The sequence below is a fragment of the Lottia gigantea genome (assembly GCF_000327385.1).
Source record: "Lottia gigantea unplaced genomic scaffold LOTGIsca_53, whole genome shotgun sequence".
Lineage (NCBI taxonomy): Eukaryota > Metazoa > Mollusca > Gastropoda > Lottiidae > Lottia > Lottia gigantea.
The window spans coordinates 22,819-35,695 of NW_008709815.1; the positions used below are offsets into that span (position 1 = coordinate 22,819).

The 12,877-nt window shown below is 31.7% G+C and overlaps 3 protein-coding genes across 3 annotated transcripts; 2 read left to right on the forward strand and 1 right to left on the reverse strand.

The window, feature by feature from the left end:
* Nucleotides 1-625: 625 nt before the first annotated feature.
* Nucleotides 626-1,515, forward strand: LOTGIDRAFT_165658 (hypothetical protein; the record flags this gene model as incomplete). Its single annotated transcript, XM_009062702.1, has 3 exons — nt 626-628; nt 727-900; nt 1,294-1,515. 3 exons carry the CDS (start codon nt 626-628, stop codon nt 1,513-1,515), a joined length of 399 nt encoding a protein of 132 aa, XP_009060950.1.
* A 2,201-nt stretch (nt 1,516-3,716) lies between these two features.
* Nucleotides 3,717-6,616, reverse strand: LOTGIDRAFT_126443 (hypothetical protein; the record flags this gene model as incomplete). The annotated part of the gene is made up of 4 exons (XM_009062703.1): nt 3,717-4,271; nt 5,389-5,805; nt 6,122-6,187; nt 6,392-6,616. Coding segments are annotated over 4 exons (1,263 nt in total), but the record flags the coding sequence as incomplete, so codon positions are not given.
* On the forward strand, nt 6,528-11,154 carry LOTGIDRAFT_234567 (hypothetical protein; the record flags this gene model as incomplete). Its single annotated transcript, XM_009062704.1, has 9 exons — nt 6,528-6,552; nt 7,675-7,730; nt 8,224-8,293; nt 8,505-8,581; nt 8,677-8,769; nt 8,999-9,178; nt 9,471-9,547; nt 9,860-10,014; nt 10,393-11,154. 9 exons carry the CDS (start codon nt 6,528-6,530, stop codon nt 10,650-10,652), a joined length of 993 nt encoding a protein of 330 aa, XP_009060952.1. The 3' UTR covers nt 10,653-11,154.
* Between the last annotated feature and the right edge of the window lie 1,723 nt (nt 11,155-12,877).

The following is a 12,877-nucleotide window of genomic DNA, read 5'->3' on the forward strand; positions in this document are numbered from 1 at the left end:
GAACTCTGATAATTAGCATGATAATGCTTTGCTGGCATATTATCACACGGTAGCGAGTTGGATTGTCGTCTTCTAGGCGATTAGGTATCGTGTGTTCGAATCCTCCTTAAGTCAAAGTAAGAACAAATCTGATGCCTGTGCCAGTACTTTCGTGAGTGGACCCGGTGTCGGCTCTCATTCTGTAATACCAATGACAAGAGACAGCTCTGTAACGAACCATCTACATATAATACATTGTTCCTATGGTACCCAATAAAACAAATATTTTATAAGTAACTTTACTATATAGAAGCTGCTATAATTGTTAAATTATTTAAAAATAATTGATGAATATATCTAAAAGTAGTTATGGAAGTATGAAAAAGGAATTTATGATAATGATCAAGTCAATGTATAGTCAAATATATCAAAAATTGTTATCAAAACTGAAAGTCACTCCAGTACAAATTTAAATTTGTGTTGATAATATGACCTTGTTACTGACCCTAAACTGTGGAATGAAAAAAAAAACTAAAGTTGATTCATAACATATGTGATATATATAACAGAGGCCAGAATTTGTTTTCATATAAATATTTCTGTGGAGTTAAGAGAGAATAAACAAAGTTGACGGAACAGTAAGAAAATGGTAAGATTTTTTCCTTATCTTTTGTAATTAAACTGTTTCATTACAAATTTTTTAAATCTTAAATACATGTGATTGGCAAAATATTGTTTTCTTTTCAGAATCGCTACATCAGTCTTACAATAATTTTTCTTACATTGATCAATCTGGAAACTCTAATAGCAACTGATTGTTCCCGATTCTCTAATGGCTGTAGTACTCCATTTAACGGACCATTGTTCTATAAAACATCTTTTACCCCAGCATGTGATCGACATGATGTTTGTTATAAATGTGTAAGTTAATTTTTTAAACTTTAGTTTTGAAATCTTGACTCCAAAATCTAAACTAGTAATATTTTGACAATCACAACAAAGCATTTAGGTTAACTTGACTTGAAGACAATTTTTCACATGATGTTTTCTATCTTAATGTATACAGGACAGTGCGTATTCTCTTTAGCAGTGAATACGAAAATATTTACTAAGAAAGTGGAATTCATGTTCCATTCCCAACAGTCCAAGAATTTTTAACATCTACTGCCTGTAGTAATCAGTCTCCACTCTTCTACCATTTCAACAACTCACTAGTATGGTTACACCAATTGAAAATGCCAAAACCACTATTATTAATTTTGGGATTGATGATGTCATAAATAGAATTTGAAAAAAACATATGATATATTTCAGGGAGTAACGTATGGTAAAACTCGTTCTCAATGTGACAAGCATTTCCACCAAAACATGAAAACCATATGTCGCAGACGATATTCAGGCTTCAAAACAATCCGATGTAAAATTGCTGCTAAAATATACTACCTGGCCACAAGAGTTGGAGGCATTACCAGATTTAAACAGGAACCAAAACCATGGTGTACACCAGCTGTGGAGCCGTGTCTGCAACCGATTTGAAAAGCCATGGTTAATACATTAAATCTATCTACTTCTATTGGAATTATAGAATAAAGAGTTACACTCATCCAGTTATCTTCTTGTCTATTTGCTAGAACACTTTTCAGAATGACAATCAGATGTTCGGATCACATTCATTGAATGAAATATACCAAATAAAACTGACAATTCAGCAAAATCATACTATAGAGGTTTATGGAAAATCACCACTTGAGAATTTAAATTCCTGGAAGTGATGACAATGAACCTTCCATTGTACATTTTGTTGAATTGCACAATTTTCATTCTGAAATTTGATACCTATTGTTAGATTCACGCAAATATTTTAGGCAATAAATACTATCACAAACAACATGATACTCAGTTTTTGTCGGCAACTTCAGATCTGGTTTTAAAATCTTGTGTTCTTTATTACTACATTTTAAACTAAGAGTAATAACTCTGATTTTATAACAGTATATTTATTCTATAATTACATATTGACATTATCAAGTAAACATCACAACATTCACTCTATCACTAAATATCCAGATCACAATAGTTGTAAACATAACTTTAACACTGTGTAAATGACTTTCGTTGAATATTAAATAACACAATTTTTTGTCACTACTCCTAGGTTTCAATCTACATTGCCATCATCAGGTGAAGAAAATAAGAAAATAAAAAGAATTGCATATACATAAATAATAAAATCGCAACAATTTATAAAGGATTTCGAATAGTGAATTGTTACTTTCAATTACCCTTAATTTATTAATATCAATGGAAACCTTTTACATCGTACAAATCTTCTGTCATCTACACTCAAAATACAAGATAATTATCATTAAGTGCTGATTTTTTTTTGCCCAGGCATTCACTATTTTCAAAAGATTCCAGCTGAATTCAGCAAAAAAATCAGCCTTTGCATTAGCAAGACATTAACTTTTGATTTTTTAATAAGTACATAGATAATACATTGTTGAAAAAGATGAAGTGAGCAAAGATGTTATTGATGTGGCTGTACAAGCTAGTGCTAAGATTACACAAGCTGCAATATAATCCTTAACATCGATTCAAGTCATTCAATTCAATTCAACACTAGAAATAATCTTTGTTCCATAACTTGTCAACACAGTTACTTTTTTCCAAACAACAATAAAAGGATCAAGTTACAAATATACATAGGATAAATGCAAACAAGATAAAAATATTAAATACATGTACACATAAAGCACAGATAAAAGTCAGTTTTAATAACTGCTGAACAGTTATGTAAAATAGTAATGTTAATGATCCAAAATCGTTATATTACACAAAATTCATTATGTTTTGTTGACCATGTAAATATTGGAGAAAAAAAAAATTAATATGCACATTTTGAAATCTTTAATGAACGATGATTTTACAACTGTTATCATAGATCGACTCAAATAGTTCTGAAAAAGATTCCTAATGTAGTGCCAACCTTTATGCTTTCATACACATTGGGGCGTATGTGCCCAATATGTAATTATTTATTTCAACACATCAGAAACTATGTGAATATAGCCCAAAACTAAACAAAATACATACATAAGGCACATTGATTTGACTTCTCAAAACAGGGACTTCAAAATGAATAAATCTAGAAAAATAAATATATCTGAGTGTGTTGATCCCTGAACAATAAACACAAATAAAATCTTTAATCTCAATACTTTTAAACTTTTAATTATTCTGACCATAAGATTGTTAAAATGGGACATTAAAGCTGAGATCGACTAGGGTAATAAAAGCAAGGAAAACATATTTTCCATGTAAAATATTGCATACTTTATTCATTGCTTGGTATCTACCGGACTTAAAGTATTGTAAAGAGGCTTTCCTAACTTTCTATGTGTAGTGTGGACAATAATTGATGTTATCAGTGTCTCTGATACACATGCAATCTTTAACAGTAAAGCATGATATCAATACAGATCAAAACGATCTGTAAAATTTCTATTATTATTTATTCTACCTGTGATTTTGTTTTCAGTCGGACCTGGATGAGCAAAAAATATATTTCCATCACCACATTAGTTTACATTAATTCAGTGTTTGCAGTAATAAAATATTTTCACTGTTGGAAAGCATTTGATACATTAATTGCAGATCTATATCAGATATATGGTTTCAGTGTATATATTTATAATAGCACACAAATCAAATAACAAAACTAACATGAAATACAGAAATCATCTGTTAGGAGAGTTAAATTGTGAATACATTAAACCAGTAGCAGAGATAGCATCACCCAGTCCTACAGTCTTTACTGGTTGTTTACATACTAACACAGGACTAAATACAAACTGAAAACCATCTAATATCCAGCTATTAACAGGTTGACTGGCATTAAATTCTCTGTATATATCACCAGTATATAGTTGATATTTTAACGGAATTCGTAAATCCACAAGATCTGGAGATAAAGTTTTCACATTACAAGCTTGTAAACCTGCAACCCGTACTCCAGCCATCATACCTGATTCTATATTACTCCAAACATTAGGATTAACACCAGCTATATGATAGGTTAAAGAATGAAAATGAATTCTAGTTAGTCTAGAATTCGGGTTTTTATCAGAATATCCATATGTCTTTAATAACCATAATATAATATCTGATATTCGATGTATCAAAGGTTGACCATTCATGTTATGAAAATCTTCAGCATGAGGTCCACCAGCTGCATATGAAGAGAAAAATAATTCCTGCTCATTTAATCCTAGAGACGTTATTGATGGCAAAACCTGAAAAAGAAAAATATATGCATAAATTTGCTCGCGGGTTTAAGTCAAATCAAACCAGTTAATGCTTTAGACAGTTTTTTCAATTTTCAAAAGAGGATAGAGAGTAGTTTTTTAAAGAGAAAAGAACGTTTTTTACAGCTTAAAATTACTGGACTGTTAGTAAGTATATAGCCATAATAATAAACTGAGTTGAGCCAAGGAAACAGCATTCATCAAATTTCTACAAGTCAGACCATTGATTGCAGGCCCTTATTTCAATCCCTTAATAAGTTGACAAGCAATTGAGAAGCAAAATAGTATTATCAATCTAAAATGACAAGTATATTATGTCTATGGAACAACTGTTGTGTAGAACGACACAAGTGTCCATGACATCCAATATGTTATTCTAAAAATACTTCTATATAATTGGAGAAAAGTAAAATACATGTCACACACATCACACCCAAGCGCTTAAAAAACTAGTACACATTAAACACAATTCACATTACACAAGGTAAGGAATGCAGAAAACTTGAATTCATGCCAATATATCTTCTAAAGAACTAAATGCCATGCTTATTTCTTAACCTTATTAGGTGGTGACTAAGATGACGACATCAACTTGTTACTCTCTGTCTCTAAATATCCTGTTAATACAACATTTATACAACAATATACACAACTGTCATGACTTTAGAAAAATGTCATTGTTGGCCACATAGAGAATATGTCACAGCTGTTTCAGTTTAACAAATCCTTTTTTTTTAATTTAGCTACCACATGTTTCACATTACCATTATACACAGTTCCATCAAATGTTGATAATATGATAGCCTCTTGTCCACAACCAGTAATGTGCCTTCATTCCGTCAAATCTATTTACCTCTTTATACAAGGACCTAAAAAAAACATGTTTTTGTTACTCAAGAGTTTCACGCTATGCGAATTTGAGTAACAACAACATGTTTTTTACTTTCTGTTTTAATATTTCTATATTGCTATACAAACGATGTATTGAGCACTATTTTAACAGTGAAAATGCTTTATCATTGTACCTTTTTCTACCTTTAGATTTCTAATATGGTGTAAAAGAATGTGTATTGTCTTTGAAATAACACATACACTAACAAATTACCTTTTGTAGTATATGTTGAACATATTCTTTATCTGCCATGCTGGCTAGTTCTAAATGTACAGGTACATTAGTTGGTATGTTTCCTACTCCAGCTGTAAATGCATCAATTCTCTTCCTAAAGAATTCATCTCTTTCGCCATCTAATAGATGTAAACCAGATAGCAACACCAAATCAGGCTTAAAATCTTGTACATTTTGAAAGAAAGTTTCTAACATGGTCATTTTGGAATTTGATTCATCATAACTAGTAATAAACCTAGTTGCTACATTGGCTGTAGAATCTCCCCACCTCTCCCCTACTTTATATTCCATTATTAAATGTGTCTCATCGTGCTTGATATGACTATTTTCAGGAATGATAATGGAATTGGGCATCATTTTTAATAATTTTGGTCCTATTGGTCCCACAAATTGTATCTGAAATAAAAACCACATTGTTATTTTTTGTCTCTATGTAAAATCATTTCTAATAGAAAAAAAATTATGTTAAAGAGTTGAGAATATAATTCTTTGTAAAGAAGTCAAGCTCATAGCTTGATAGGCAAAAAAAGTACAGGAAGTGCTAATTCTTTGCACAGACAGGTGTTTCTGCCCTTTATCCTGATTCTAGAAACGAATGGACACACTCCATGTCTATTGTCCATTATTTTTTTTGCTTATGGATTTAATTTACACCTTTGTTTCAATGTACAGTATATACATATAATGAAAAATAAGTTATAATATTATGTACCTGAACATTTGGAAATAAAACTGATGTTGTTGTAGCCATTAATGCAGCATTTCCACCAATATAATACTATCAAAATGAAGACATAGAAATTTTTTAGTGATTGGTAATGATTGCAATATTAATAAAGCATAATTTTAAAATAAAAGTGCAATTATAAGCTCTATTTTCGAATCAGCTGTTCAACAATATGTTCATGGTCAGGATAATTCTTGCCATGTTTTTATTGAAAGCTAAAACATTTGCCATTTCTTACAAAATGCAACCACTTACCTCAGCTCCATCAACATCATCAGCAGTCTGTGTTATTTTTTCATATAAAACAGGGTCAGTAAATATTCTCTCAGCAGCAGAACCTTGAGTAAAAAAATGATGAAAGGTTTCTTGTAATTCTTGTAAATTATTTATAATGGCATGGTTCTGTAGTCTCCCAGGTGTAATTTTCATCTTCTTCAATAAATTAACCCCATCTACTATAACATCTAAATTACCATTCACCCTACAAAAATATAATACTGAAAACTTAATGATTCAAGGGCATCTATCTCATTACTTAGCCTTGTATCAGTTTTCTATTTCATTTTCATAAACATGATTTACAAGCCTAAATCTTAAAGGAAGTTCTTAATTGTACTATTTTATTGTTTTCTGCACCTTAGGTAAGGGTAATTGACAAAGATTGGCAATGTAGTAATGATGTCATATTCAAAGACATCTTTTCAATCTAGATAGATTGCAGCATATAGTGAAATATTTCAATAGTTTTACAGCCAATACTAGGATCAAATCTGAGGCTAATATCTATTAGCAAGCTTAAGTAACGCTAAAGACGTGACTGTAATAATGTCATTAAACAAGACACGGTGAATGAAAATGTAAAGATGTGCTTCTATAAATTTATTGATTCATACTCAAGTGTAGAATGCTACTATCGATTTATTTCATTATTACTTACCCGACTGATAACTTTTGAAAACTTGATGATGGTTGCTTAATTTCATTTTTCCAGGCGAGGGTAATTTGCTTCTCCAATTCATTCAGTTCAAAGTTGTCATAAACTCTATACTTTGATTTTGAATAAAATATTGCAAGAAAAAGTGCTGCTACTGCAAACACGATATATTTCAACATTTTGGAGAAGAATAAGAATGATGACACGTGTGAAAATATTATTGACAGGTTTTTGTTGACATTTTGAGAGCCATGGAACACCTCTGTAAACTTCCGGTGGAAGTCATTCCGCATAATATAGTCCATGTACACCCTCATATTGCCGACTTTGAATGTTGTTTAAGAATGAATTAGAATGGTGTATATACACACATTATAACCATTCTTGAAATATTTGATTACTGAATGAAAATTAATCAATATTTACAATAATAATACATTCGGTACGAGGAGTGTGAAATTGATATCATTTTCACAGTGTAGTAATTTTATGTGTTCGAGTTGTCAATTCATAACACGAAGTAGTCTGAATGAATGAACAAACCGAACGCAGTCTTCTAATTTGAAGGTGAACATGGCCACTGATGATGTTATTGAATTGCAAGTGTGGAAGGGTGATTGGGATTTACCCTCCGTTGATCCATCGTGCCTAGCAGCACTGGTAACACAATTCTTTGACTCTTTAATTGCATGTGTGAGATAAAATGAATGGCTTCATTAGAGATATCAATAATTCAAAGTGAAAAATCAAAACAAAGTGAAAGTAGAATTTGCATCTCACTGACACTGGAATCCCAATAAATGTCAACAACTCTCTGACATCTTTTCGGATTGAGCTTTTAAATAAAATCTTCTTTACCTATTGTTCTTTAGTGCTTGTACTTCTGATGAAAATGTCAATTAAGGTGTAGAACTTTAGGTAGGCTTAGCTAGATGGTTCTGTTAAAGTTGGAATGTTGGTCTGACAATCTGTCAATTCTGAAGAACTTAAATAACGTTTGAACTATGATGTAATTATTGATGTATCATAGCTGTTGTAGGTTTATCATTATCATGAAAATTATCAATAACAAATACATGTATTAAAGCTACAAGAGTATAGGACGATGTCAATGTATTTTAGTAAGTCATTCTGTCTTTCTTTGTACTTGTAGGCATATTGCAGATTTTCTGGGGTTCCTGTCAAATTGAAAAAGATTGGCAATCCATGGAGATCACCATCAGGTAGTCTTAGAAGAGTGTTAACTTCCTAGTTAAATCTTCCATACACGCCACTTGTACATTATTTGCATATAATTCCACTTGTACATTATTTGGTTAAAATGGTGCATAAAAATGATTGATAGCCTAAGGCTATCTTATAGGTACTCAGAAGATTGAAAATTTGCAAGTCTTGTATATTTGATTTAACTTATTTCAACTGTTTTAATTTAAGGTGAATTGCCTATTATGAGGCATAAAAAAGTAACAGAAACTAAAGTTACAGAAATATTCAGCTATTTGAGAAAACAGGCAAGTGAATTATTACAATATAATGTAAGGCTTTATTTCAAACGATATAAATTTCTAACTAGTAACATGCCTATAGTACTTATTCTCTGTTATAGAATTATGGGTGTGATTTTAATTTATCCAATAAACAAAGTGCTGATGCCATAGCCTTCTCTTCCATGTTAGAAGAAAAATTATTACCAGCCATAGTAAGTACTGATAATCTATATATAGAAAATAGCACAAACTTGTTTTTGATGGAGCCATTCCTTTACCATACAATTATTTTTTTTTTCAAACTGTATTTTGTTCTTTTCTCTTTGAATTCCTGTTCATCTGTTTTAACAGCATTTGATGAAAAACAGGACAGATAAAGGTGCTTTTTGAATTGAAATGTGCTTATGTTAGAACTGTACAGATTGTAAAATCGCATTTCAGCTCCATCTTTGGTGGGTAGATAACAAAACCTATTCAGATTTTACCAGACCATGGTATGCTAAAGTTCTTCCCTTTCCATTGAATTTCTTCATCCCAGATCAAATACAGAAGAAAGCTTCAATGAGAGTAACACTGACTAAGGGTGGTAGTAATGTTACAGATAGTGAACTCGAAGCTAAGGTACACAATCTTTTATTCTTCATACTAATTACTAGATTATATGGTATTAATTTATTGTTTTGGAAATTACAAGCTGATTTGAACATGATCCCATGATGATATTCATGTGTCCTTTATAAGCTTATTCATTTTATACCACCAAGTCACTGCAGTAATCTTTTCTGAAATAACATAAGAGTCTTGTAATCTTAAGAATTTCACCAATGTGTGATTAGTTTCTGAATTTTAAAGTATCAAGAATATAAGCATGTGATTTTTTTTAGATTTGTATTGAATTTATTTTTTTTTCAAGATTTATAAAGAAGCTAAAGAATGTATGAATTATTTAGCATACAGACTTGGTAAACAAGATTATTTCTTTGGCAATGCGTAAGTTGTTTTTTTAAATTGAAAGACTTTTGGAGACATATGGAAATCTTAAATTGTCCTAGCAAAATTTCCCTTGTTGCACACTGCATGGTTGCTAGTCCATACTAATGCTGACATCATTTTGTGATTTTTCTACCATAACTGAAGTGAAGTTGGTTTATCATTCATTTAAAAAATCCAACTTGTTTAGTTTCTGCTAACTGAATGTAAATTTATGGGAAATATCCATTAAAAATTGTGTTGGAGTTGCAAGCAAAGAGAAAGAACGCCCCATTTCTCACTCTTAAGTATTATATTTATTTTTATTTTCAGTCCATCCTCATTAGATGCATTAGTATTTGGTTATTTAGCTCCGATATTAAAAGCACCATTACCCAACAATCAGCTACAGAATCATTTAAAGATGTGTGATAATCTATGTAGTCTATGTAATAATATCTTACAAAGATATTTACCTCCAGATCCAGGTCAGCTTACAAATTGATTCTTACTTGGTTCCCCTACAATTTAATAACTTCAACCCGGTTTCCCACTGTCAGTGATGCAGTTTGGAAGGAGTGACATAGAAAAAGCATCTAGGGGCTGTGCACAATAAAGATACCTCAACAGTTTGAAATAAAAAAAGAGTAGGCTAATGCTGCTGTCCTGGCAAAATTTCCCTCATTGCACACTTCATGGTTTTGCCCATCTTTGGTCTTGCCCATTAGCTCTGTTAGGTGCAGAAGAGTAGAACGTAAAACTCCATTCATTTTATTATTTTACAACTTAATAGAACAGTTTCCTCTTTAGATTTTTGTTCAGTCTAGGAAAGTTGGAATTGATAATCACATTTGTTTTTCTTGTAGAAGAGGTTGAAAAGAAAAAAGCTGAGGAGAAATCGAAACCACAATCCACAACAGAATACAGTGACTTCCCTCACAGACGTAGAAACATGATATTAGCAGCTATATTTGCTCTCAGTGCTATGGCGGGTTATGCTTTACTCAGTGGTTTAATACATTTACAAATAACAGACTCTGATGAGGACAATGACTTAAAAAATCCTCATGGTTACATACAAAATGAGGAGGATAATGAGGAATATGAGGATGGACGTGAGGATTAGAATGAATTAATTTATGTACTTGATATAGTCTGAGCTTGGATCTTGTTAGAATCTCAACTGATTTGGTTAACACAGCCACTATTCCAGTAAATTTGTATAAGAGCTTTAGTCAATCTTGACAACTGAATCCTTTTCTTTCGAAAATCTTTTCAAAGGGTTGTTTTGGTTGCGTAAATTGCCAGATCAGGCTGGGGGGTTTTTTTGCGGGTTTATGATGCATCTAATGATAGTCTCTAATAAAATTATTGTTTTGGATTATCACAAAAAGAAAGTTAAATTTTCGTGGCCTTTAATTATGCTCTTCAAATGTAATTAACAGATTCCATGCCAGATGCTAAAAGTGCTTAACATGATGGGTATACCAATAAGTACATGTATATGTTAACAATTTGTATTTGAAAAAGGTGTTTGTCTCTATAGATTCATTAATGATATTAAAATGTAATGTTTGTTTTCTAAGTGGAGTATAAATCATAAACAAATATATTTGATTGTATGCTTTATAAAAGCCTTCATTGACACGTACTTAAAGTAAAATACAATGTAGCATAGGAGATACTGAGGCGGTTTGTGGCAAATTATTAACTGTGGTTATAAAGAGTTGTTTCCCCTTAACTAGTATTCGCTTATAGATTAACCGGATATAAATTTAAGCATGGTTATGTGACAAGTCCAATGTTGAAACTTTTGGATCGACCCACTATAGAGTCTCGAAACAATTCCATCAACCAACAAGAAAATAGCATTAAGGAACAAAACTTTCCCTACTCTACTAGACCGAAACATCTGCCTCTATTCCGGACTGTGACATCTATTTTGAAGGTTTTCGACTAGAATAATAGAGGCATATGTTTTGGTCTAAATATGTCCAAAAAAAGCACACCATCAGATGCCCTTTTGAATGAAAACAAGTTTGATTTATCTCATTCCGAAACTATTGTGATCTATGAATCAAGACTCTCGAACTGGGAGAAATTCCTGGTTTGATTGCACTGGGCGTATAATGATAATAAAACTTTTTCTATCGAGACTAATAAAAATTCTACTAATATTTAAGTGTAGCCTAACTTATATCTTTTTCTGTAAACACCTGCTTTAATTCTCACAACTCAATAAACACATCTATTTTATGTGTTGCTTTTATAGGTTGTTGGACACGAATCAAAGCAAAACGTGGCTTTTTAATTTTTATTCTATGTATTAAAATGATATAATTGTTACTAAATCAATATCTATATCATTTTGAATTTACATCGAATATAAACTTGTTTATGCAAGCGTCACTCTCAACCAAGAGTGACTATGCAGGCGTGATTATCCACGAGCGCGATTGTCTACTAAGAGTGGCTGTATGAAGCGTGATTATCTATTAAGAGTAACTGTCTACCAAGAGTGATTTTCTACTTAGACTGTCCGTAAGCGTGACTGTCTATTAAGAGTGACTCTATGCCAAGAGTGGCTGTCTACCAAGACGAGACGTTACCAGTATCATACAACAATAAAATTGAGGGTAAAAAATATATAAAGTTTTATTATTAACCAGGTGTGTTGGCTATAAGCACGTCACGACAGTTATCATAAGAATACCATTATCAAATATTGAACTTAAAATTTTTGCGTTTTTTTCTGTAGTTTGGTATTCTCCACCAGCCTAATATTCTGATTAATTGATGAGAAAACGTGTCAATATCCTTTGTGTAGGCTAGTATTCTTTATATAAACAGCCAATAAAAGGTCATATCCATCAGCGATTGGAAATGAGTCATTATAAACTGATCTTTGATTCCATATCGGTCTTTAATCGTGTTGAAAATGAAAACATTGATCTGACAAAGAATTAACACGATGTCGTGATTATCAGGCATTATTTCCTGTTTAATTGCTCTAATCTTGGATGAGATGTAATGAATCGCTCAGTGGTATGAAATAACAGCTGGAGAGGTACAGTGGGTATTGTCACAAAATATGTAATATTCCTGAATAGCTGGCTCACTTTCAAGTATATAAATCCAGGGATACTGTAGTTATAAGATAATATGTAAGCCTATATAAATTTTAACCTACATATCAATGCAGTCGTTATTTCCGGTCTGGTTTTATTTTTGCAAAGTTGAGCTGCAGATAGTATCCGGGAAAACGGAAAGCCTTCTGTGTTTACAACGGATCTCTGAAGCTGATAAAATATTCCCACCAATACCATAATCGATGTTGATTTTGATCCAAGC